At 36.1% G+C, this 27,473-nt stretch overlaps 1 protein-coding gene across 1 annotated transcript in view; it reads right to left on the bottom strand.

Moving 5' to 3' along the window:
* LOC140230149 (CUB and sushi domain-containing protein 3-like) overlaps window positions 1–25,629 on the bottom strand; it is a 36,432-nt gene extending 10,803 nt beyond the window's left edge. The window contains exons 1-6 of the mRNA XM_072310340.1: window positions 25,586–25,629; window positions 11,752–11,966; window positions 9,880–10,068; window positions 7,438–7,674; window positions 5,435–5,458; window positions 1,715–1,873 (exon numbers count right to left, since the gene is read on the bottom strand). Of these exons, the coding sequence (XP_072166441.1) occupies window positions 1,715–1,873; window positions 5,435–5,458; window positions 7,438–7,674; window positions 9,880–10,068; window positions 11,752–11,966; window positions 25,586–25,629 (868 nt within the window). The remainder of the gene's footprint in view (window positions 1–1,714; window positions 1,874–5,434; window positions 5,459–7,437; window positions 7,675–9,879; window positions 10,069–11,751; window positions 11,967–25,585) is intronic.
* Between the last annotated feature and the right edge of the window lie 1,844 nt (window positions 25,630–27,473).

The raw sequence follows: 27,473 nt of genomic DNA, 5'->3' as shown, positions 1-27,473 counted from the left end.
GTTAATAGATACAGTATGCCTTAATATGTTATTTTGATTCATAATTATGCCACTTCAGACTGAATGTTGTTACGCAAATGATTTTTCTTTGTATTGATTTGTATGTATCTGTATCATTTTGTTTTTATTTGCAATTGTATTCGGAGAAAGATAATGCAGAAATAAACCAAACAAACAAACAAACAAACAAACAAACAAATTGGGAAATTTGACGGTTTTCAGCGTGACATGTTCTGCACTGAAATTTGCCGCTTGGTGAAGGTCTGCGCTATCAGAGTGCTTGTCTAATTTTTAGATATTTTCTTCGTATTGAAGTAGAGCAAACCGCTAATCAATTATCGCTATCGCCAATGACGTGAAAAGTACCCGGATGTTGATTTAAGCGTCATTTACGGTGCATTATGGGATAGTCCGGTAGCAAAGTCACTTCCGTTCGTACGCGCGTGATACGTGACTAATGCTATTTACACACACAACCGACTGTATTCTACGTGTACTTCCGGTTTTCTCGACTTGAATTACAGCTTTAATATGATTTGAAATTTCTCCATTCTTAAGAAATTGCTGTTAATACGACTATTGGATGTTGCTGCGAAGCTGCCATGTGTTGTTCGCACGACAATAAATGAGAACATTCTGCAGAAATAGGACCCTTACTGGCATGCGAGACGTGACGTGGCCGCGTGGGTGAGGTTTGCGGGTGACTCCACAGCGCAGTACGTGCACGCGCGACTTTAGCTACTAGGCTAGTAGTGGTAGTAGCACTAGGTAGTTAACATAGTTAGGCCTAGTGCCTACGTACATTCGTGTGTACGTACTTACTTGGAAGAAGTTGCTTCGGAGACGGGATAAGTTCGAGGTCACTGTTCGTTCCCGATTGTGTTCGCGACATTTCGACAGAGAACAAATAAAAAATAGATGGGCATTCCATGACGATATACTGTATGTCCAGGTGGGTGAATATTTTCCAACATATTTTCAGCGTATGCAGAGATGACTGATCTGTGATGTGCACATCGATCGCATGATCAAGCAGTACGCTGTACCGGTATGTGTTAGTTTATGCGCTGCGTGTAGTATACGTGGTGCATGCTAATGCAAGGCCGGCAGCCGCCGGAGGGGACTACAGTGTACGAGTATGACAGGCCTCGCTGGCTCGGGCGGTACAGGGGCCTACTGTACTAGTATCCGTGGTCGGCGCTGCGCTATAGGTAAGGTACACGTACGCGCACGCTAGCGTTGTGCAAATTATGCTCCGCGCCGGAAGTGCCCTTGTTACCAAGTGCACTACATCTTGACGAAAAAGCCACATCCGGGTACTTTTTACGTCATTGGCGATAGCGAGAATTCTAAACTTAGCATCAAACGAATACAAAGATGAAAAAAAAAACTACAAAGTTATTTCCGACAATATACTATTTTAATGCTGGCACAACACTAAATAGGCCCTATTTTTCACAACATTATAACAGTTAACATCAGTTAATTGCAAATTCACACTGCACACCCTTGTTTCTAATAGACAGTACATGTACTTGTTCTCGTCACAGGAGTTCATGACCTACGTGTACCTAAGTGTCAATAGTGTAGGAAGTCGTAGGGTACACATGAATCACAAACAGGTAGACAAAAAAAAAAAAGAAGGGAATGCGTGAAGAAAATTGTCACATAAAAAAGAGACAATAACTATATTCAGTTAATGATAATGGTTTACCTGCTTGACAAATGTAACTATGTTCTGCGTCGCAATTCCTGTCGTTCCAGAAGAACTTGCCCTCACCTTTATACCTTAGTTCCACACAGGCCTCACCATTTTCGTCTAGATTGTTCGGCTCACCTTCATTCCAGAACAATCGTTGGATGTACGACCCATCTGTCCATGCACAAATTCATAGGTATATATATATAAAACACTCTTCCTCAACAAACAAACAAAACCTATAACGGTGGTTGTGTCTGTGTGCCTGTGTTTTGCCCTTACATTCGTTTAATTTCATTAGCATTCAGGGGGCTCAAATTCAGAGAGAGCAACAACGTAAATCCATTCTCAAGAAGAGGGCAATACAATGTATAATTTTATGAAATAGGCCTAATGACCGTCACAAACAATATTGATACATATCTATTCAAATAATCTTAGAGTTGAAAATAAAAGGCATGGTGCTAATTTTGACGTGTATGATTCAAAAGACAGTGGCTTTAACCGGATGAGTAAATGGTATAGATATTCCATGGTGCAGCACAACATCAACCAAATGTCGCGCGTACTGCTTTTACGTAGGGAAGCAACATTATGTGAAATGGTTCAACCTTTCCAATCTTCAATTTTTCACATTCATGAAAGACCAGTTCTTCTTCTACATTATAATCTAAAGTTTGGACTCATAAAACGAATGAGAAAGTGTTTCAGCTGGGTTTTTTTTTTCTATAACACTTTTTTTTTGGTGAATTAGTGTGATTAGGTATATTTTAGAGTCCTCTTTTCATTTTCTTGAAATCCCTGTAAGTGCTATTCACTTTCGACCCAAATAACTTTTGAAATGATTATGCAAATACGTTGAAAATTGTTATTACTCATGAGTGACATGTGTTGATAGAGCATACTTATTTTCATGACTTTAGCTTTGTAATAGTCTGATAATCATCTTAAGTATAGTTGCTATTGCGTCTTACTTTCTGTTCTTTGTCCCATTCATTGCGCAGCCAGCGCTGCATGGTAAGATTGTACGCTTGAATAGAACCTGTATACTTCGGATACTCTTTTCTCAGTTCACACTTTTTCCAGAGTGTGTGCTTTCTTTGTAATAGGGAGTTTTCGCTACACGACGGGAAGACCAAAAACACGCGGAAGCAATCAGCTCTGACAGTCCCCGTGCTCAGACTCCCGTCCCCATAATGTAAGCAGTTTCGCTTTTCTGTTAGGACAGAGGCGTGGGGACAAGATCGCTGATTGGCTTTCTGGCTGGCTGACTAACTCCTGCCCAGCATCAGGACCAAACGCTAATTTTGCCAAGTACCGTACTCGCTCTCCCCTGGCCGGGACGTTTCTCGGAAACTTCCCAAATTTTGCACATGGCACGCTCAAGTCTCGGCAGCGTCGTGGTGCTTGCGAAAACTCTCGAGTGTCTAGTACCTGTCAAGAGGCGTAGGGACAAGATTGCTGATTGGCTTGCTTTCTCGGATTTGATCATGCGTAGAAGCAAAGTTTGCACACGTCACGATCAATTACAGGCAGCGTCGTGCTTGGGAAAACTAGCTATTAATATTCAATAGGTTAGGAGAGTCCATTTGGATTGAGATATACATTTTAAATCCTGGTCATACAGAATCAGCGTTTAACGAAAATTTATGTCTGGTGACTTTATGTTGGCTTTTGTTTTACATGGTTGCACTTGGATTTAATTTTTGTCCAGCAGTACAAAACCATCAAAAAGCTCCCCAGGCATTGATTTTTAGCTTAGGACATATTCTGAAGGAGCAGACTCTAAGCTTGTACATGCCATTATCATACACCAACAAAACACATGCCATGCACCGACAAGCAATCTGGAACCAACACCTAGACTTGAACCTTCTGAGAGCCAAAATGACCACAACAGTTCACTCCATTTTTGCAACCAATTCTCTCTGAGTTACTGGGCTCTATAATTCCATTTGCAAGCACGGAATCTACCTCCCTATCAACCTGTTCTCTCTTACAGTTGTAGCAGGATGAATCCGATATGGATGCTTCTTTATGGGTGCATTTTCACTAACATCTACCGTATGATCAGTGTCTTTCGCACAGCCCAATTTATCACTGCAAACCTCAGGAAATTCCTAGAAGATGTCGAGAACATCTTGCCTCTCTGAATCAGACAGATGACTGAGCAGTAACCCTGGATTGTCTAGTGCCTTTGAGCTATCTACTCGCAGAGTCATTCCTGACTTGAAAGTCACACTCTGAGAATCTGGAACATCATGTTCTAACTCTTCAGCACTTTTACCAGCACTGTGTGTGACACTCCCACTCACAAATGCACCTACGTCTTCTACACATTCATGGTGCGTCTTCAACATATTAACGTGACACACTCTCTTGGCTTTTCTACCGTCAGGCATGCTCACCACATAAGTCTCCTTCCCAAGCTTCCTGTCTACTACATATGGACCACTGAATTTAGCCTTCAATGCATCTCCTGGCAATGGAAGCAGAAACAAGACTTTGTCTCCCACCTCAAACAGACGACTCTTTGCCTTTCGGTCAAGGCGTTCCTTCATTGTCTGTTGCGAAGACTTCAACTGTTCTCTCACCACTCCATTCCCTCTCACAAGACGCTCTCTGAACGTGGAGATGTAGTCTAAAGCATTGGAATATTTCTCTTCCTCCTCAGGCAACCGCTGCTCCTTCACAACTTTCAGGGGCCCTCTTGGTTCATGCCCAAACACCAACTCAAAGAGGGAGAATCCAGTTGATTTATAAGGCACTTCACGAGCCGCGAAGAGAAGAAAAGGGATACCTTAATATCCCAGTCTCTGGGACTATCCTGACAGTAGACCTACAACGCCGTCTTTAGCGTCTGATGGTACCTTTCTAAGGCCCCCTGAGATTGCGGGTGATATGCAGACGACTTGATCTGTTGAACACCAAGCTGGTACATCAATTCCTGAAAGACACGAGACATGAAATTACTACTTTGATCCGACTGAATTTGTTTTGGTAGCCCGTAAGTAGTAAAGAAAGTCAACAAGGCAACCAGAACTGACTTAGCAGTTGTGCTCCTTAAGGGAAATGTTTCTGCGTATCTCGTGGAAACATCCATCACAGTCAATAAATGCTGACATCCCGACTTGGACTTCGGCAAAGGACCAACGCAATCTACCATCACACGGCTAAATGGCTCCTCAATAGCCGGAATAGGAATCAACGGCGCAGGTCTAATGGCTTGTTGTGGTTTTCCTACCACTTGATATTCATGACACGACAAAATTCAGACACATCCTTTTTCATCTTGGGCCAAAAGAAGTGAGTTCTGATTCTACACAAAGTCTGCTTGACACTGTTGACACCTCGGTGTCCGACCATTGGGATTTCATGTGCAAGACGTAGAATTTCCTTTCGATACGGCGGAGGAACAACTATCTGGTCGACAATCGTCCAGTCCTCATCTGCGGGACAATCTGGAGGCCGTCATTTCCTCATTAAAAACCAGACTTTACATAGAAACATTTTGGCACTAGCTTCGCCTCATCTACAGTCAATGCACCATTTCTCAACTTCAACAACCCCTCATCTTCCATTTGTGCTTTAATAAAAGCTGGCTGACTGAACACTCTTTCTTCACAACTTTGTTCTCTTTCATCTTCACTAATCACCTTTCCACAGAATGTGTCATTAAGAGAAATTTCACTTTCAGACCCCTCTCTCTCACGCTCTGCTTCACTTGCTCGAAACCTGGTGATTGCACATGTTGGAATTCTTCTGGAAATTCATCGACGAGTTTTTCGGTTTCCTACTCGTACACAGAGACTTCGGAAATAACCGTAAGGACACCCACTCGACCTCCTGCAAGGTCATTACCAAGCAAAATGCAATTTTTTGAATTTTGTTTGTATTGTGATCACTCCATTTTTGCAACCAACTCTCTGTAGTGTCCCGGATGGACATTTTTTATTCCCCTCCCTGGGTTCTGATTACTGTTCTCCATCGAACCATTTAACTCAATACAAAATTATGGACTTTTCGAAACCATTTAGATAATTGGGGGAAAGTAAACACTCTGCAAAGGAGGCTTTTGAGGGTAGGGTATAGTCAAGTGCATTATTTCACCTACCTGTGCTCTTTCAAATGAAAGGAACAAAGAACAGGATTTTAAACTCCACGGCAACAAGTATTATCAAACTAAACATAACTTTTGCTCATCATTAAAGTACATTCTGGTTATGACAGATACTAACTTCCAACGCGATAACATCATCCCCTTAGAAGTTGAAATTAAAACGCGTTTGAAGGGTCTTATTGCATACAAATTCCCTTATTTTTAGAAAGCCTACATCAAACCCAAACAAGAATTAGAAAAAAAAATGTGTTCCCCCCCCCAAAAAAAAAAAATCCTTCAGTTTTAACATTCCAAAATTTGAAATATATATAAAAAACGAGTTATTGCTCTAATAGAAAAATTAAACTTTAGCAAGGTAAGTACCAAAATGTGTCTCGCCCATTCGCGTATAAGAAATTTATATTTTTCTAAGTTCATTGACCCCCGCCTATGACCTTTGCCCTTGTGGTGACCTTCAACTCCCCAAGGGACATTTACCATCCAAGTTTGGTCACAAACGGACATAGAGATAAAAAGTTATGAGCCATAATTGAAATGCGCCGTAAAATCTTAACATTGGGCCCTCGAAGTTCGTTGACCCCTGTCTATGACCTTTGACCTTGTGATGAACTTCAACTTCCCAAGGGACATCTACCATCCAAGTTTGGTCACAAACAGACATAGAGATAAAAAGTTTTGAGCCATAATTGAAAAGCGTCATAAAGATTAACTTAACATTGATCCCTAAAAGTTCGTTGACCCCAGTCTGTGACCTTTGACCTTGTGATGAACTTAATCTTTCCAAGGGACATCTACCATCCAAGTTTGGTCACAAACGGACATAGGGAACAAAAGTTATGAGCCATAATCGAAACGCACCGTAAAAAACTTGGGCCCTTAAAGTTCGTTGACCCCTGTCTGTGACCTTTGACGTTGTGGTGACCTTCAACTCCCCAAGGGATATCATCATCCAAGTTTGGTCACAAACAGAACTATGCATCAAAAGTTATGAGCCATAATCCTTACGCGCCGTAAAGTTCATTGGCCCCTGCCTCTGACCTTTGACCGTGAGGTTACCTTCGTTCTTTTGCTAAATGTGATTGGAATGTGATTGGATTTGATGCCGTCAGTAGAGGGTTACTCAAGTTTCTGTAGCAGTATAGACGGACGACGGACAGACCTACGCCGCAGGCAATCCCTTGCCACTCCCGATGGGCTCGACAAAAATCCTAGATTTTTCATATCCGCATGTTTTGAGTCGTTACGGAAAATCCGGTCATTAGACTTTTTGTTGGTTTTATGATGCAAGGTCAGGTCATAATTATAAGCAAAGGATTCAACCACAGAACTATATAGGTAGAATGCTCAAGCCCATTCACAACCCACGCGTAGTTGCGCGCACACTCCGCCATTTTGGTTAGATTTGCTGTCCTATTGAGCTAGTTTGGCTTTCAGACCCTTCTGGATTTATCTTGTCTTTGTCTTCTACAAAGGCGACGAATGCGTCGCGGGGAGGCGACTTTATGTCGCCGCCGAGCCCAGTTGGAAAATGGTCTGGAAACCAGACTAATAATTGAACTAACGCTTACTACTTTTTCAGACCCTACTTGAGCATTTTACCTGTCATAGTTCTGTTGACTCAACTCACCGGAGGCCCACTTCCAGTCTCTGCCCTCTCTTGCTCCGATCCAGTAACTGTAACTGTCAATCATGGACTTTAAGAAGGCATGGGTACCATTGTCTTTTGAAAGCGCCATGATATCGTTTTCGTCGGCGCATTTCTGACGAGCGCTTTCCCAGCTGTATTCAAACCAGCCTGGCTGGAAGTCCTTAAAGCATACGTTGTTGTGCTCCTTGTAATCCTCCGGACAGACAACTGGAAACAAAATGTTAATGAGTCAAGCAAACTAAGAATAATGACGGTGTTAGAATGGAATTTCAAAAGTGTAAAAAGGCTTCCTTAAAGGGATTGCATAACGCAAAAGCATGTTGACATTTGTTAAATCATATTTTCCTGGTCATTAGATAAATCTATGACATATATTTTGTAACATTTTTCTCTTTTTTTTTCAGACTTCATACATAAGCCCACAAGATAAAAAAAAACAAAACAACGATATTATTTTCACTAAGGTACTGGATATGACTAGCAAAAGTCACTTGAATGTCCTACCTATGACAAAACTTAACTTGCACCTTTCGCGGTGATGTTTTTTTGTTTTTCATCATGATTATTATCAACAATACACCATAAAATTATTGCCATGTGTTTGCACTCAAGAATAAGCCATTTCCGGGTTCCAGTTTGAGCATGAGCATAAAAAGAGCATTTGTACCGAGAGACAGGTTGGTTTTTAATTTCACTGAGATAAGCATCTGTAATGCTATGAGTATTCATGGAATCCTTATTAATGGTGCCTGTCAGTACATCCACCTGACAGCTTACGCCTCGTATTTGGCGATGTTAACAGAAAAAGTTTGTTAATGTATTCAAGACAGCACAATGAATTAGATGCTTCCCAAAGTGTTGATTGACGAACCATTCTGGTCATTTCATCCACACAGGTTCATTCTTTATAGAATACGAGTTCCATAAATTTGCTATGGGCAAGCTGCTGCATTGTGTCGCTTTGAACTGAGAAAAGTGCCAAACCAATTGAGAAAAATGAAAGGTAATTAAATTGTAAAAATGTGCATATGAGCTATCTCAAAACTGGCTTATTCCTCAATGTCTTTGAAATATTTGTAACTATTCATTTCATGGGTAAAAGAATGCTATACTATACAGGGCGTATCCAAAAAAAAAGACGTTACACTTTTGAAAAAATTGTCTGAATTACATTTCACAATATTTGGAAGATTTTTTTCATGTTTATGGATACCCAATAGTCTCATCTATCAAGTGCAATCAACAAAACAAAGTTTTGTTCACGCTTGGCTGAACACTGACTCTCTTTGTCCAGAGTGTGAAAAAGGGGCTTGCGTCAAATTGAAAAAACATGAAAAATTCAGCCAGCACTCCAAATAACTGTTCTTATTCAAACAAATTGCTCTTTTGGTCACAGTTTTGATTATGTTATGATAGTTTAGGATTTTTCTTGCGAGTTTCTGTCATGTTTTAAATGATTCCATTGTGTTATGGAAGGTTCAGTGACAACAACAAGATCTTTTATTAAGCACAGTTATCACAAATCATGCACAGGCATAATTTATTTATCGAACCCACATGCCAGTCACTCATTCAAGAAGAAAAGTACACAATTAATCAATCCTCAGATCATTCAATCAATACAATCAATACAATCAATCAATCAATCAAATCAAACAAATCAATCAAATCAATTCGATAATCAATCAATTAATCAATCGCTCAGTCAATTAATCAATCAATTATTCATTCAATCAATCAATCAATCAGTAAGTCAGTAACAATTGTATGCATGTTTAAAGTGACATATCACCCTCCCCCCTCCCAGTAGCTTAAAGCCTCGGTTGTTGTTGTTGTTTTTGTGTTTTTGTGTTGTTTTTTTTTTGGGGGGGGGGGGTTAGGTATTTTCTTCATCCAGAATGGCCACTCCTCACTGCTTTCTTCCCTTGTTTGGTATTGATGTGTCAGTGTATTGTGAAAACTGTACTTTAAAGATCTTGAAGTAATTACACACTCAAATTCTCACCAGTTAATTTAGAAATGAAATCATTAAAATTACGATAAAGCTTACAAAAAAAAAATCTCAGACTATCATAATATAATCAAAGCTTTAAGCAAAAGAGCAATTTGTTTGAATGGGAGAACTTATTTGGAGTGGTGACTGAATTTTCCGTCTTCTTTCAATTTGGCGCAAGTCGTTTATCACATTCTGAACAAAGAGCGTTAGTGTTCAGCCAAGCGTGAACAAAAATTTGTTTTGTTGATTGCACTTGGTAAATGAGACTATTGGGTATCCATAAATATGAAAAAAAAAAAATCTTCCAGATATTTTGAAATGTAGTTTGGACATTTTTTTCAAAAGTGTACTTTTTTTTATACGCACTGTATAATTCAGTTTTGTTGTCATGAATGTGGATGGGAACTTTGACTCACTTTTACAAACTGCCCCACTGATTGCCCATTCTCCATCAGTCCCACACGTTATATTCGCTGAAGAGTCTATCGATATTAAGTAGCCCAAATCACATTCGTAGGTCACGTTTGCTCCTTTGGAGTAATTATGCTGACGCCCTCCATATATCGATCCGTGCGCAGGAATGGGTGGATCGGGGCAAGATACTTCTGCGTGGCGTAAAAAAAAAAAAAGTGCGAAGATAAAGCCTCGTGCTATGCTTACTACAGAAAAAAAAAGTTTCCATCTATCATATACTAAAGATTAAGAATATCAATAGCTTTCATCTTTTATAATGATTATTTTGCGCATTTCATGTTAATGTCAGCATATTCATTCACATGCTTGTTTGGCATAATATGTTAGGTAATTAGTTTTGTATAGAGTCCAGTTACAAATCAGAGGAACTATTCAAAGAGAAAAGGTTATATGAGTCATAAAGTTATTAGGTTAACTGAATAGATCGAGTTTGGTACATAGGCGTGAAACGATGAATCACTGATGTGCTGCTGACGACCCAATTGTCCGTTCCGTAATTTGTCCTTAGCAAGAGGAGTATATGTACATAACCATAGATATGATTTGAGGTGTTTTGTGCCAATACTGAGATTAATCGAAAGGTGCTTTATTTGTTTGATTTGTTGCAGGAGCCTTCTAGAATGCTAACACGTTGTACTAAAAGAAATTAATTGTTATTGTTGTCATAATGCTATTTCATGTGTGTCAAGAAATTAATGATTAGCCCCATATTCTGTCACCCTGCACTATTCATGTTTCTGTATGTTCTGAATGTGTATGTCTTACATGGAGTCTACGTTTTCAGTCAAATATGTATTTCATATGTTACCATAAATATGATATAAAGAACCGTCCTTGTGCTCACTTCTCCAAGTTCTGCTTGTTCCATTTCTTCTGTATTTTTTCTTACTTTATAGCCCTTTCAAAAAGTTTCTTTTAAAGATGCATCTTATGTTCAAGGGGAAGGGATACTGAAGATGTGAAAGACTCTGTCATCGTCTTTTCCAAAAAGTTTGGTCTATGAAAACAGTGGTTCTCAAGCGATCATGCCAACCGATGTTACCTGAATTTCCTTGAGGAAGGAAAAGCCACTTTGGTCGATATTAGATTTTATTGTTGTGACCCCCATCTGTTTGGTTTCAGAAATTGAAATAGTAACTGTGTAATTTTGAGCAGGCCGGAGATTTGGCTAATAGACACAATTGAGCATGTGTAAATTATTTGAAGGCAGAAAACCCCCTGAGGAATTAACAGATGGGTTAATTGCACCATTAATTTGACATTCCTTTGTGTTTTATTTTGAACTAAATTTCTTGTTTTTAAGTAACGTTATATATTTCACTAATAGTTTTACATTTTTGCTTTATTACTTCAATAATTATTGTATTGAGATGTGGTTATTTCGAATATCTTTCTCAAAAGTGCAATATTCAAATCAGATTTTGAGGAAGAGTAAGATGTTTGATTCGATGTTGGATTTTCAACACGAATTACGTTACCTTGCATAAATAAGCGTTAGTTCTATGATGTATGTCCTGTGATTTGTTTCCCATACTTTTGTTTAACGTAATGTGTTGTATGTGTAAACTTGACACGAAATGGATGTCCAAATGATCGATAAACATTGAAATTAGAGTCGAGATTCAAGTGTGAACCAACCCTGTTGAAATATGTTAATTGATATACATACGAGATGTTGTCTCGCAGGCAGCGGTTTCCCAGTGTCGTAATCTTTAAATGTGATAAGTTATGATGATTCGGAAATATATGCCTAGACGACTGATAACTTTAGCATTACCATAATGTTCCGCTTCCAAGCCTCTGTATTATACTACCTGTGCAGATAGGATCTGGTCCCAGCCAAGTATCGTTTTGTCCGCAAACCCAGACCACTGTGTCACCATCGCCAGTCATGATATACCCAGGGTCACAGGTAAAGAGCAGGAGGGATCCCTGCGGTAGATATTCACCTTCATCTGATATCCCCTCTATAGTGCAGTGGTGGCATGGTAGCACGGCGGGAAAGGCACACTGTCCAATAACCAGTCCTGTATGTTGGGACAAAAGCGATGTGTGAAATTTGCCAGTCAATCTCATATTTCTGCCTGAGCTATCGTTATTTTTTTTTTCATTTATTTGAAGCCTAATTACAGTTAAAAAAAAAATAAGGGTTTCAATCTCTCAACGTGTCATATTGAATTCAAACCCTGAAAGACATGAAACGGACGGATACTACTCTGAGGTAAAGCAGCTTTCTATCTAATAATCATACGGAAATACGAACCCTTCATTTTAACGACTGTAACTGTTTCTTTCGTTGTTTGTTTAGAGTTGTGTTTGTTTGTTTTAAGAGATCTTTAATGTCTTCTGCTTAAAAGAGGATATCCACCCAAAAAAAAAGAGGATATCCACCCCGTCACAGTACAGTCTTTTTTGTGTCGTTACTGTTTGTGTACATAGAATGAAAACTTCCACAGGTTGTTCCTCTTTTCTTTCCTTCATTCTTTTCGTACATGATGCAGGATAACGTTACGTTTATTTCAATGAATTGTCGCGGCCTAGGAGATAGTCGCAAAAGACAAGATGTTTTGTTGTATTTAAAAGCTAAGCAATATGATGTTTGTTGTATTCAGGATACACAATTTACTTGGGAAATAGAGACCGATATACGTAGGGAATGGGAAGGTAAATGTTTTTTTTCTCTTTCAACACGTCCAACTCAAGAGGAGTATCAATTCTTTTTAAGAACGCTGTCCCAGTAAATATAAACAAATTTAAAGTAGATAATGCAGGGAACTTTGTGGTTTTAGATGTAACTCTGTACGAATATAATATTATTATTGCGTCGTTGTATGGGCCAAATACAGATAACCCAACATTTTTTGCAGATCTTCAACAAATTATACTAGATTTTGAGAATCCACATGCTATTGTTTGTGGAGACTGGAATGTAGTACAAGATTCAAACCTTGATACATATAACTATTTGCATGTTAATAACCCGCGAGCAAAACAACAAGTAAATAACATGAAAGATGAATTAGATTTATACGATCCTTGGAGAATTAGATTTCCAGATAAAAAAATTTTATACATGGCGACAACCTTCCCCTTTTAAACAGAGTAGATTAGATTTCTTTTTGATATCCTCAGAACTTCTTTCATTAGTGCATAAGATTGATATTCTTCCAGGTTATCGAACAGATCATTCTTTAATTCTTTTAAGTCTCAGTTTGAATCAGTTACAACGAGGCCCTGGCATTTGGAAATTTTATAATTCTTTGTTAAAAAATGAAGGTTTTGTTTAACAAATTAAGAAAAAAATAAAAGATACTATTCTGTTTTATGCAAAAGACGGAGTACAGTAAGATCAAAATGATTGCATAGTGGGTGACTGTGAATTCATCGTAAATGATCAGTTATTTTTTGAAACTTTAATGATGATAATACGGGGAGAAGCAATATCATATGCTTCTTTCGCTAAAAAACAAAGTGTGAACAGGGAAAAGGATTTAGAAAAGAAAATTGAAGATTTAGAAAGAAAATTTATAATTTTAAATGATAAGAATTTTACATTAGAGGAAATTAATAAATTGAAATTAGAACTGGAAGCTTTCCGTTTAAAAACAAATGAAGGAATTGCGATTAGATCTCGGATAAAGTGGATGGAGTTTGAAGAGTTTTGCTTACAAATGTCAAATCATTAACCTGCAATTTTAAGTCAAACTCAAAGAAGTTACTAAGTTTGCGTTGTTGTGAAGTAAAGTTTCAAGTTGTTATAATTGAAAGTATCTTTTTGAAAGGATCTAATCAAATGAAGAAGTTCCAACATTCAACAAATGTTATGGTCCCAGTCCGTCTTTTTAAATTTGGAAAAGCAAAATAATATCAATAAAGAAATACTTCAGTTATGGACTGAAAATGGTGATATTTTAGATAGACAAAATGACCTACTTAAGGAAGTGTTTGATTTTTACTCTAATCTTCATGCAGAAAAAGAAACTGATGAAATTAACTTGGAAATGATATTAAATCATCCTGACATTCCTAAGTTGTCTTCACAATTGTCCTCTTTATTGGAAGGTCCACTTAGTGTTGATGAGGTCTATTCCACTTTAAAACTCATGAAAAATAATAAATCTCCCGGACAGGATGGTTTTACTGTAGAATTTTATCGTTACTTTTGGGAAGATATTAAATACTTTCTGGTAAGATCACTGAATTATGCGTATTTCTCAGGACAATTGTCAAACTCACAAAAAATGGGAATAATAACCTTGGTTCCTAAAGGAAATAAACCTAGACATTTGTTAAAAAATTGGCGCCCGATCACTTTACTGAATGTAGTTTACAAATTGGCATCCGGTTGTATTGCAAATAGATTCAAGGGCGTTTTGACTTTTTTAATACATGAAAATCAAACAGGATTTTTGAGTGGTCGCTTCATTGGCGAAAATGTACGTCTATTATATGACACGCTACTTTATACTGAATTAAATGATATAGCAGGCATGCTTCTTGTTGTCGATTTCGAAAAAGCTTTCGATTCCGTATCGCATACTTTTCTATTCAAGGTAATGGATATTTTTCACTTCGGTCCATCTGTTAAAAAAAAAAGGATCAAGTTATTTTATGCAAATGCATCCTCTTGTGTATTAGTTAACGGATACTGCACAGTTAGATTTGAAATAGGACGAGGGTGTCGCCAGGGAGATCCTTTGTTCCCCTACCTCTTTTTGTTAGTCAGTGAAATACTTGGTATCCTCAAACGACACTCGGATTCTTTAGTTGGATTGCATATGAATGGGAAATCGCTTAAACTTTTGCAATATGTAGATGATACCCTTTTGACACTCAACGGTTCAACCCAGGATTTCCAAAGTGCTCTTAATACAATACTTAATGAATGTGCAAATATGTCCAACCTCAAAATTAACGTAACTAAAACTCAAGTAATATGGATTGGGAAGAACAGATCTTTCAAAAAAGAGATTTTACACGAGTACAAATTAACCTGGATATCTAAGGATATTTCAGGTATCTGAGCATAGACTTTTCAGTTAAATTATCTGAAATGGCTAATCACAATTATCAAGAAAAGGTTAAAGAGATAAAACGTCAGATAGCGATATGGCTGAAAAGAACATTGACTCCCTTAGGGAGAGAAACGATAGTAAAATCTTTATTGATACCCAAACTGAATTATTTGCTTTTATCTCTTCCAGAACCAAAATTAGAAATTATGAATGATGTTAATCGATCTTTTTTATAAATCTATATGGCACGATAAACCTGATAAAATAAGAAGGAAATAAATGTGCCAATTATACAGTGATGGTGGGGTTAAAATGACAGATATTTTTATACATTCTAAATCACTCAGAATATCATGGATAAGAAGATTTTTTTTTTTTATCCAAGTAACGAAAATCTCACTTTACATATGTTCCAATCATTCTTGCCTCCATCATACACATCTCTCACTTCATTTCAATGCGCAACCCATTTTGGAAAGAGGTATTATTAGCCTTTTCAGATCTAACTCAGTCCATTGTAGATAATATCGCATGTCAACCCCTTTGGAACAATCCCAGAATACAAGTTCATAATAATGTAATTTATTTTAAGTCATGGTGTGCTAAGGGGGTACGTTTTGTTAACGATGTTCTAGAAACAGATGGAAAATTTCTTTCATATTTTTATTTTCAACGTAAATACAATGTACAAGTAAGTTTTCTTCAATATTATGGTTTGTGTAATGCTATTTGATTTGGTTATGATAAAAATGTCATAGCTAAGATTATGGAACCTACATGTATTATCCCTGAAACATTGTTTTTAATACTGAAAGTGAAAAAAGGTTGTGCACATATCTACCAGGCTTTCTTGAAACATAAGATAAAGGAATGTAAAAGTCTTATAAAATGGAAACAGGAGTTTGATTTTGACAATATCATTTGGAGTTTTTATTACCAAATTCCCTTTTATTCAACTGTTGATGTAAACATGAGATGGTTTCAGTTCAAGATGCTAAATAGAATTCTTTATATGAAAGAAGCTTTATTGAGATTTAAATTAGTAACAGATAACCTATGTACTTTTTGTAATAACAGCGAAGAAACAATTATGCATATATTTTGTTCTTGTATATATTCAAACGAAATATGGTCAAAACTTGAGCTTTGGCTGTCCCGTAATGCTACTCATTATTAAGCTTACAAATCAAAATAAATTATTTGGTTTTTATGGGCGTAATAACAGTGCCCTCAATTGTATTATGATTATATAGTAAGGAAAGAAATTTTTACAGCTAAATGCAAAAAATTGTTTGCCAGTTTTTGAACAAATCATGTCAGCGATAAAAAGTTATTATGATATGGAAAAGTATATATGTAAAACAAATCTGAAAGAAAAGAAATTCATGAAAAAGTGGTTACATTTTACTAAATGTTTCTGATTGTGTTTTCTTATGAAATGATTTGTCAGGTAATTTTCTGACACTTTGAAAAGAATTTGCAATTTATAATTGATTTTTGTAACTGTTTGCTGTTCTTATTGTATTTAGAATGGCCAAGAATAGCATGTGTTAAATCTGCATGTACATACATATCTCTTTTTGTATAGTGTGTATGATATTATTTAATAAAGGAACCCTGTGGAAGGGGAAAAAGTTTTAATAAAGAATGATGCAAAGATTTACAAAAATTTAATAAGATAATGATAAGATGATAATACATTTTATTTTTAAAGAATATTATTATGGCTTAAGAAATGTGTATAAATGTTTTGAGCTATCTAAACCACGAACCAATATTAAGAAACTGAGTTTTTCATTTCGAGGAATTAAAGAATGGAATCGATTGCCTAGGAATCTGAAAGAAATGTCCTTCACTAGATTTGAATTGAATATATAGTTGTTGTTGTTTTTTTTATTAACGAGACTGTTTTCAGCGATGGAGTCATGTGTTCTGTGTATATTTATTTGTGTATTATTATGTAAAAGTTTGAACATGTATAGATTTTGTGTAGTGTCAGGGGGGGGGGGGGACAGAGAATGTGACATGTAGCCTGTAAGCTCAAGTGGTTTTTTTTTTCTTCTTCTTCTTCCTCCTCTTCATCTTCTTCATCATCTTCTTCTTCCTCTTTAGTATGATTTTGTGCATTATGATGTTTTTGTATTACGTGATGTAACTGTTTTTATCAACATGCACGGACTTGTTGAGAAACAGCATGTGGCTGAAATAAGTGGCCGTGTGGAAATAAAATAAATGTATGAATGAATGAATGAAGATATGACATTTTGTTTTCCACATATTTTTCAGAAAATATTATTTTTGATCAGTCCTTATGAATATTCAAATGAGCGATTTCATGATGTCAGGCTCTCAAAATGTCTATACCTGGTATGTAAGAAGTTTGGAAAAATGTTAAAGTAAAATCATTAATATGTCAGAGTCAACATTTTGGTTCATTTTTACTTTGGATGGTTTGAAGGTAAATTTTGTATTCATACAGCTGTAATATCACATTTTTGTCATTTCTGTATAATTACGAAATGAATAAAAAATTGTGAGAGCATGACATTGTCAACATGCTTAATTGAATATCCATAAGGACTAGTCAAGAAATGTTTTCCAAAAAAGTGATATTTCAAAGTGTCATTGCTTCCTTATTTCTTTTCCGATTTTGTCATTTTTTTTTATCGTTCTGTAGGGAATATTTCACTCATTCCTTTGAAGATTTTTTTTTTTTATTTTGAGGTGGATTCCTCTTTAAAGACACCCTTTGGAAATGCTTTGCACGAATCTAGCAATGAGTAAAAGCAATATTGACATTCTTCCGGCGCTTCAGGTACAAAATCCTCTGATCCTGGGTGCAGACCGGAAAGCCTTTCGTGGAAACGCAGTGCCGAATACGGATGCTCGTGTTTGTTTTGTTTTCCCGTTTTATCTAGACTTTCCTCATAACTGTGCCATTCTAAACATGTAACTGATTCCCTCAAACGAGGAAATTGACGATTTCTTTAAACAAGGAAATTGACCAACTCGTAACACTCCAGACAAGCTGTCTTCATTCTTAGAAAACATTGCATTTTGAACCGCTGTTAGCAGTGATGTTATGGGAAAAAATGTATTTTCTTCAGTTCAGTTCAGTTCAGTTTTTATTTCTGCATTTCAAAATCAGTACAAATCCACAAATCAACAAAATACTTACATAGTCATTTACACAGCTAATATTCGTAACGTTTGGATCTTACATACATTTTTTTTTTTCAAGAACGAATATCATATGTGACAGTGCACCTCAAAACAAACAAAAAGTCGCCAGACATGAATTTTTAGTTAAGACCATATTCTGAAAGAGCAGACTTTAAGCTTTAAAATGATGTATAACTCAAATCAAATGGACTCTCCTAACCTATCTAAATATTGAAAAGAAAGCACAACCCCAGAAAAAGTGTGAACTGAGAAAAGAGGCTCTGAAGTACAGTGTCTATTCAAGCGCTTAATCTTTACCAAACCGTGCTGGCTGTGCGATGAATGGGACAAAAAACAGGAAGTAAACCACTGGAGTAACAACAATGAAGGGATTATCAGATTAAACTGAAATTAAGCATGTCTCATTAACACATTCTGTCCATAATTACTGCCAACTTTCAAAGCAGTAGCACTATCCTTGCAAAAGTTATTACAGTTGAAAGTGAAGAGTGTGGACAAGGTTTTTCAGAAATGAAAAAGGGATTCTGAAGACACACCTAATCACACTATTCTATCAAAAATGTTCGAGATAAACTGCTAAAAAACACACCTTCCTGCCCGTTTTATGATACCAAATTTTAGCATAAGGTAAAAGAAGACCTGCTCTTTCAGAAAATAGGAAAAAGTCAATTTTGGCTAGGTTGACCCATTTCACTTGTTTTCAGTCCTCACGCAAAATCAGTGTGTGCGACTTTATGTTCGTTTTGAGGTGCACGGTCACATATATGAAAGGAAGCAATAGGAAATGATAAAAATGAAATGCAGGGGACCATCATCATAAGCTAAGCTTGACGAGGAAGATGGCCCCAGGTAAAGAGATACATAAAGAAAATCTTGCCACTCACAGAGTGGGAAGTAATTGTGCGAAGGGCGTGCGGTGCAGTGCGGTGTGCATTGTGTTGGGATGAATCTTGGTTTGTACGTTGAGTGTTATTTTGTGTATCAGTGTGATGAGGTGAATGTTACTTCAGTTATGGCCGTGAACTCATTGTTTAGGGTGTTTGTTGACCAGGTGGTATGAATATTTATGTGTCAGAAGTATACTGGATTATGAGGGTGTTTTTTAGTTCTCGTTTGAAAATGTTCAACGACGTACGTTGTTTTAAATTAGGGGGTAAAGAATTCCAAATATCTGGTCCATTGTGCTTTAAAGATTTTTGAGCTAAAATGATTCTGGGGTTTTCGAGATGGTAATCGGACGACTGACGTGTTGGATATGAATGAACGGTGAAATTTGGAGTGAAGAAGCCATCAAAAATTTTTGGAAGACAATTAAATGTATAATACATAAAAACAGCAGTTTGAAAGGTGTGAAGATCCTCAATTTTCAATGTTTTTAGTTGACGAAATAGGGGATTGGATGGGGATAAGTAACGGGAATTGGTAATCAAACGTACAGCACGTTTTTGGAGAGTAAGATTTGGATTAATTTTAGTTGAGCCACAGTTTCCCCAAACGATATTGCAGTATGTGATAATAATTATGTGGTAAGATCAATGCATTGTATAGAATAGTCAGGGAATTTTGAGAAATGAAGTTTTTCAGTCGATATAAAATTCCTACAGTTCTTGAGACAGACGTGTGGATATTATGAATGTGATCGTTCCAAGTTAAACTCGCGTCAATTGTGATTCCTAAAAATTTAGTAGATCTTACTTCAGTTAAAGATAATCCATCAATATTGATATTATAACTGCTGTTAATGTTCTGTGAAGCAGTAGGTTAGAAACGTATAAAATTTGTTTTAGAGACATTAAGGGATAATTTATTACATACAAACCATCGGGAGACTTTGTCTATTTCCGTGTTCAGAGTATTAAACAGTGTTTCGAGGTTCTCATGGGAGTAAAAAAACATTAGTATCATCCGCAAAAAAGTATAAATTTAAGAGTTTTTGATGTATTAATTATATCATTAATATATACAAGGAACAGTAGGGGGCCAAGAATTGATCCCTGGGGAACACCACATACAATATTAGAATTCGGAGATTTAGATGACTTAAATAGTACATATTGCTTTCTGTTGGATAAATAATCAATAATCCAAGAAAGTGCTAAACCACAAATACCATATCTTTCTAATTTGTAAATTAATATATCATGATCTATGGTATCAAAAGCCTTTGATAAATCCATGAAAATTCCTATAAAATGTTTTTTATTTGCAAAAGATTCAGTAATCTTATCTAACAATTGAATTATAGCTAAATCGGTGGAATGGCCCTTTCTAAATCCAAACTGATTAGGTATAAGTAGGTCATTTACATGAAGAAAAATGTACAGGCGTTTATGAATAATTTTTTTTCCAGAATTTTAGAAATACTAGGTAATAACGATATTGGTCTATACTTCGTTAAAAGAGAAGGGTCGTCTTTTCTTTTGAAAATTGGAACTACTTTCGCAATTTTTAATGAGTTTGGGCATATTCCAGAAGACAGTGAAAGATTGAAAATGTAAGATAAAGGTGTGGTTATTTATTTGATGATTTTCTTCAGTATATAAACACTTATTTCATCATGGCCACTAGATCTACTTGGCTTTAATCTGTTAACAATCTCCAGTATTTCTTCCTCATCTGTTGGGGTAAAGAAAAGGGATTTGTCGCAGTTTGGTGGAAGAAATTCAGTAAAGTTTGAATGAACATGTTTGTTTTTTTATTTTTGAAGCTAATTGGGTTCCAATATTTACGAAGTATGAGTTAAAAGCATCAGATATTTCATCAGGGTTTATGAATTCTTTGTTGTCATTATAAAAACGGACGATGTTTCCTTATTATTTTTACCTGTTATTTCATATATAGTTTCCCATAAGCCATTTACGTTATCCTTTTGATTATCAAACTTGTCGGAATAATACATTTTACGAGAAATACGAATCAAATTACTGAGTATATTTTTATACTTTTTGTAATCTGTAAAATGTTTTGTATTGTGGGTAGTAATCGCCAGTTTATACAATTTATTACGGGTTTTTATTGAATTGATGATTCCCTTTGTAATCCAGGGATGTTTGTTCTTTCTGCGTGTTTTTTTCTTAACTAAAGGAATGTTTTTTCGATAATAATATAAAAGTTTATCTAAGAAAATATCATAAGCTTTATCGGCATTATTTTGAAGATACACTTCTTGCCATTCTTCCTTCACTAAATCAAGATTAAGTAATTCAATATTCTCGTCTGATTCTTTTCTGTATATTATCGGCCTGGGTTTTGAAATACTTTTGACGTTTTCAGAATAACGAAGAATAATGAATATCGGTAAATGATCAGATATATCATAATATAGGATACCATTAATGAATTTATTTACAGAAAAGTTATTAGAAAAAATATTATCCAACAAGGTTTTAGATGTTTGGGATATTCTTGTTGGGTTATCAATATGGGAATGGAAAGCATATGAAAAAAGAATAGTTTTTAATTTTACCGCTAAAGTATCTATTTTCGTCATGTCAATATTATAGTCGCCCATAATATAAATTTCCTTATTTTCTTGTGTAATCGTGTTGAGGCATTCATCAAAATTTTCTAAAAACATTTCGGTTTTATGATTTGGTGGCCTGTATATAACACCAATTATCTTATTTTTCATTTTATCATTAATGATTTCCACAAACAGGCTTTCACAACCTTCAATATCAATATCAGTTCTTATTTTTACTCGCAATTCGTTATATATATATAGGGCTACCCCTCCCCCTCTACCTCTCTTACGATCAGAGCGAAATATTTTATATCTATCAAGGCTAAACAAATTTGGAGACGTGTGCCCTAGCCAAGTTTCAGTTATACCGATTGCGGAAAAGGGAAAATTTTGTAAAGAAAGAGGAAGTAATTCAAATGAATCAAAATTTTTGTTTAAGCTTCTAGCATTCCAGTGGAATAAGCTAAAATCTTTAATGGGGTTATAATTAGTGTCATCATTCCTATTTGTGGAATTACTACAGGAATTATTAACATGACTTGCAGTGGAATCAAGTGAAGATTGGAACATATTATTGAAATCCGAAATAGTGTAGTATTTACTGTGATTACTTATGATACCCTGGTCAGGATGATCGTTGTTATGAGTCATGAGGATTTGAGTGCAAAGTTGAGAATGGTTGTTCTGGGGCCATGTATTTTGTGTAGTACGTTGCAATGTCTGTGCGTGAATGTAAATGTGAGTGTGTGCATGTGTGGTGGTGTGCAGTGCATGTGCGTTGATAATAACAATAATGATACTGATACATTTTTACGTTATACAATAGAACAAATGTTACATCATATAGTCTCGCTAAATTTATGTCTACAAAAGTAAATGGAATCCTCCTACACTTAACGTTGGTGAGGTAAATTCGTATGCGTAATATGAAATAACAATGATTATAAAAGAAGACAAGGCGCTTCTATGGTAATAACAGAAATATAATTACTCCAATAATAGCATACGAACGAGGTGTTCTAACAGTTAAGCTAAAAAAAATAGATTGGTTGTTTTACAGAGTCATGCTGACAAGCCCCTTCGAACGTCTATGCATTTACGTAGAGATAGTTTGTGAAGGTGAGACATGAAAGAGGAAATGTACATCTGGAGAAAAATTCTTGTGTCAAACTACAATGAAAGGGTTCACAAGTTTACAAGAGTGCAAACGGAACATTCTTGAGTGATTTATAACTGTGCACGGACACAGTCTTGACAAAAATAAAGAATTTTTATGTTATACAATAGAACAAATGTTACATCATGTAGTCTCGCTAAATTTATGTCTACAAAAGTAAATGGAATCCTCCTACACTTAACGTTGGTGAGGTAAATTCGTATGCGTAATATGAAATAACAATGATTATAAAAGAAGACAAGGCGCTTATATGGTAATAACAGAAATAGAATTACTCCAATAATAGCATACGAACGAGGTGTTCTAACAGTTAAAGTAAAAAAAAAATAGATTGGTTGTTTAACAGAGTCATGCTGACAAGCCCCTTCGAACGTCTATGCATTTACGTAGAGATAGTTTGTGAAGGTGAGACATGAAGGAGGAATGTACATCTGGAGGAAAATTCTTGTGTCAAACTACAATGAAAGGGTTCACAAGTTTACAAGAGTGCAAACGGGACATCCTTGAGTGATTTCTAACTGTGTACGGACACTGTCTTGACAAAAATAAAAAATTCATTCTGTATACATTATCTACTGGTAGTTTAGGAAAATCCAGACCAATTGAATTTGTCCCGATCCTCAAAAACATCAGCCGTTTGTTTATCTTATACAAAATTTTTAGAATCTGATTTAAATGTAAGCTGGTATGTTGTTTAATTCGTCAGAAGCGGAAATAAATGATACTCTGCTGATCAATAGTGCTCTATGGGGAAGAAGTTCAGTTTAAACAAAAACAAAAAACAAAAACAAAACAAAACAAAACAAAAAACAAACCAAGATGCGGCCAACTGATGTCATTGTCAATATCAAGGTTGAAAGGTAAGTACAGTTTAGGTATAATCAGATATGCACGTAAATAGAAAGTCTTTCCGGTAATGCAGCGGCGCCGGCAGGGCCCGGCATTCGGACGAAAGGGTCATAACAAGATAAAAGAAAGAATATCTCAGTTGCTATTACTGAGTCATGCTGCTTAACCCCTGCCAACGACTGTGCACTAACGGAGAGAAACTTTGTGCAAAGTTCATGCATTCTAAGTAGTAATATGACAATAATAAAATTATATTTCATTAAATCCAAATGGAATGATGTGGTGGGTGTAAATCCACGAAGACCTCTTTAAGAAAGAGAAAAGAAATGTGTTAATTTTGGTTTTGCCCCTTTGACTTTGATTTGTTTTACGGGGGGGGGGGAAACAAAGCAACGATAAAAGAAAGCTCTTCCACATAATAAAGACATTCGTCGTGGATTTGTGCTCAAACATGCGACAAATGATATAAAACGTTGTTCGTTGTACATGATTTTCTGCGTATTTCGTTGGTATACTGTACTCCCTTTGGCTATGTCATTTTAATGGCATTCCAAGATATAAGTGCATAATGTATCTATATAAATATACACAATAAGATTTGTATTATATTGGTACATTGCTGGAGAACACAGTAAGATTTGTTTGTGTTTATATATTGCAGATGTATCAGCATGATTACAACGTCATACTGTGTTGGGGAGGTCAATAAATTAATGTATACGGCAATTTTGAGTGTATACCTCGCTTTTTAACAGTATTGAGTACAGGCATAATCATACAGTAATATACAAGAGTAACAGGGAGTTCTGCCACAATAAAAAAAAAAGCAGTATGCACGTTTTGACAAAATGGGTCCTATTGGGCAGGACAATAACATCCTTTACAATAATATCATTGTCTATTAAGGTAAAGTTTATCACATCAATTGACCAGATCATGCAGTACGATCTAATTTAAGGTCATTACAGCATTTTGGTAACTATACACAATGATCTATAGATATGTTGAGCTTTTTTTATCGTAGTGAAATTGTACGGTGTGTTAGTTGTCTTATATAAATGCATATTTAAATAATAATTACGAATAAATGCATATTTAAATAATCCTCATCAGGGGATATAATTTTTTACTGCTGGATTAATTAAATGACTCACATTAAAACTTGCATTATAGTGTGAAATCAAATCACATCACTGCTATATTTTGTTTTGAAACAGCTCATAAATTGTATTATGTTTGCTTGTAAATGTATGCATGCATTGTGTCCTTGTCAATTGTGCTGTAATGGTGTATTGAATTTTTTTGCTTGTACTCCAAGCCTATGGACAGGTAGTAACCGAGGATTGTCTAGGGCCTACATAGATGCTTTCATTTATGAAGAAATGAAGTGTATGATATATGAATCATAGGGTGTGTTTCTAGTGCATTCCGGTTCCAAACGGAACAGTACCAAACGTCAAATTGTAGCTCTGAACACCTTGCTTTCTGCCATATACAAATTATAAAAACATTGTTCCTTGAGAATATCTTCACCCTGAAGTTTCTTTATGTGCAAAATGTAGTGTAACGAATCTTGACCCATTCTTAACACAACTTTATTTTTCTCTCCACCTAGCAACTGAGAATAATCCCACTGGATGATAAGTGTATTCAATTGTACGTAAGGTATCATCATTACATATCTTGAACTTGCGGTAGTAGTAGGCCCTTTGTTGTCCCTATGGACCACGTCCTCTACCTCGGGAAAAAAAAAAAGATATTGCTGATGAGTGTTAACATCGAGTTGTGTTGCCTAACATATAATGGGTAATGATAACAACATACTTCGTGATTTTACATGATTTAGATTTTTGATATTATTTTTCCACGAATAACAATTTACGCGATAAGAAAATTGAAGTCTTATCAGAAATATGTGGATAAAATGAAAAAAAGAAATTAGCAACTTACCCCACAAAGATCCAGTGCCAACAGCGAGAATCAAAACTGCTACAAGCTTCGGCATTTCAGCGTTGAGAATGAGGCCGTGTTATCACTTTTATAGATTTGATACCAACATTGGAAGACACGTAAAGCGGAATGCGTTCAAATGTATCTCAGTATGTGCAAGAAACAACACCAGAAACATGAAAAGACGTTCTCGCACTTTGAACAAATCAAGACAATGTGGTTCAACTCTGAACTGCCAAGGAGGACGTTAGTACAGATGTTCTTCTATTCTCTTATCCCTAAATTCATGATACTGCAATGTTGTCAAGCTTCTCTCAACAAAGGTTATATGAAACTCATTTCGCCATTCATTCCGATTTTTTAAACGAAAAAACTGGCACGCAAAGTGAAGGACACACAAAGTCATTTCACCCCACGTTAACACTTAGGGCAATAGTTATTCCTACCAGATAGAGAGCATCAGGAAACAACGAGTATCGGTGAGCTACCAGCTAAACTCTAGACAAGAAGGAAGTGCTCTGCCAAAAATATGGACAAGAATAGATTTGTCTAAGCGGAAGCCTGCCGTAACCACGTGTGCAGGGACGGGGGGGGGGGGGGGTCAGTGACTGGCTATTAAAGGATTTCTCCCTTGGAGAAACATTACTACGATGTGAGACGAAAATAAGGCAATTCATTAATATCCCTTCATTACATCTTGCCACGGAGACATGGTCACAAGAAATCAAAATTTGATCAGGTCTCGACCTCTTCACCTCTTTTTATGTCTTTAATGTATTTAAGTACTAGATATTGAGACGGCGACACAGCGCGACTTTTGGATCATCCTGTCACATCAAGTTGTCCTGCATTTACATACCAAAACATGCATGCTCGCACACACACACCACACACACACACACACACACACACGCGCGCGCGCATGCACAAGCACACACACAAAGACATGCCGCCTTGAACCATCTACAGACATTGGCGGGGAATGAAGTCAGTGTTTGTAATCTATACTATGACCATTTTGAAAGAGAATCATTTATGATGTACGTGAAGTCAGTTAATGTTTGGCTGCCAAACATTGTCATTATCATACATGAATTTTAAGGAAGACGATTTTTATGCCTTCAACGTCTGGATGCAGAGAAACGAACGGCATATTAGTTCTAATGTGAAAAAGAAACGCAATCACCTTTAAGAATTTCAAAATATCCGATTTATTTGTTTTTCCAGACCTTTCATTTACAATAACACCATTTCACAAAACTTACATGCATTGTTAAAGATGAATCATGACCTAATGAACTCGAAAAAATGATCGAAATGGGACACCACGTAATCTTACAGATAATTCCCCTCCACTTTTCTGATATACCGGTGATTTATCTTTTCTTTCGATTCATGATTCCGTGATTTTCGGGGGGGGGGGGGTGTTTCCTTGTTTTATGTGAATGATACCGAGCTCAGTCCAATGTAAAATAGCTTGTCTTCATCCTGTGGGAGATCCATAGTCCTCTAACATTCATGAAGTCCATTTGTATATTACACTTTTAGTATTCCAGTCATCACTAATGTATAGGAAGAAAAGAATTTCGATTAAAAATTGAAGTATTCGGATTTCTGATTAGTTCACAAATCGTACATTTCTTCTCAGTACAAGCTCCAGATCGTATACATATTATCAGACTTTATCAAACTTTAGTTTATTGAAAGCTAGTGCTACATTTTGATACACTTTGATACACACTATAAAGCCCTCCCTTAAATAAGTTCTTATTTGTGATAACATAATGATTAACGAATGTTCGTATTCCATTCAATTCAATTCAATTCAAATTTATTCCGTTTTTCGACAATAAAAAATGACATTGCATACATCACTCTTTCTTCAGTGACAGGAATCAT

Source organism: Diadema setosum, chromosome 6 (assembly GCF_964275005.1).
Source record: "Diadema setosum chromosome 6, eeDiaSeto1, whole genome shotgun sequence".
Taxonomy (NCBI): domain Eukaryota; kingdom Metazoa; phylum Echinodermata; class Echinoidea; order Diadematoida; family Diadematidae; genus Diadema; species Diadema setosum.
Note: the sequence above shows the minus strand (reverse complement) of the source record. Positions and strands in the feature narration are given on the sequence as shown.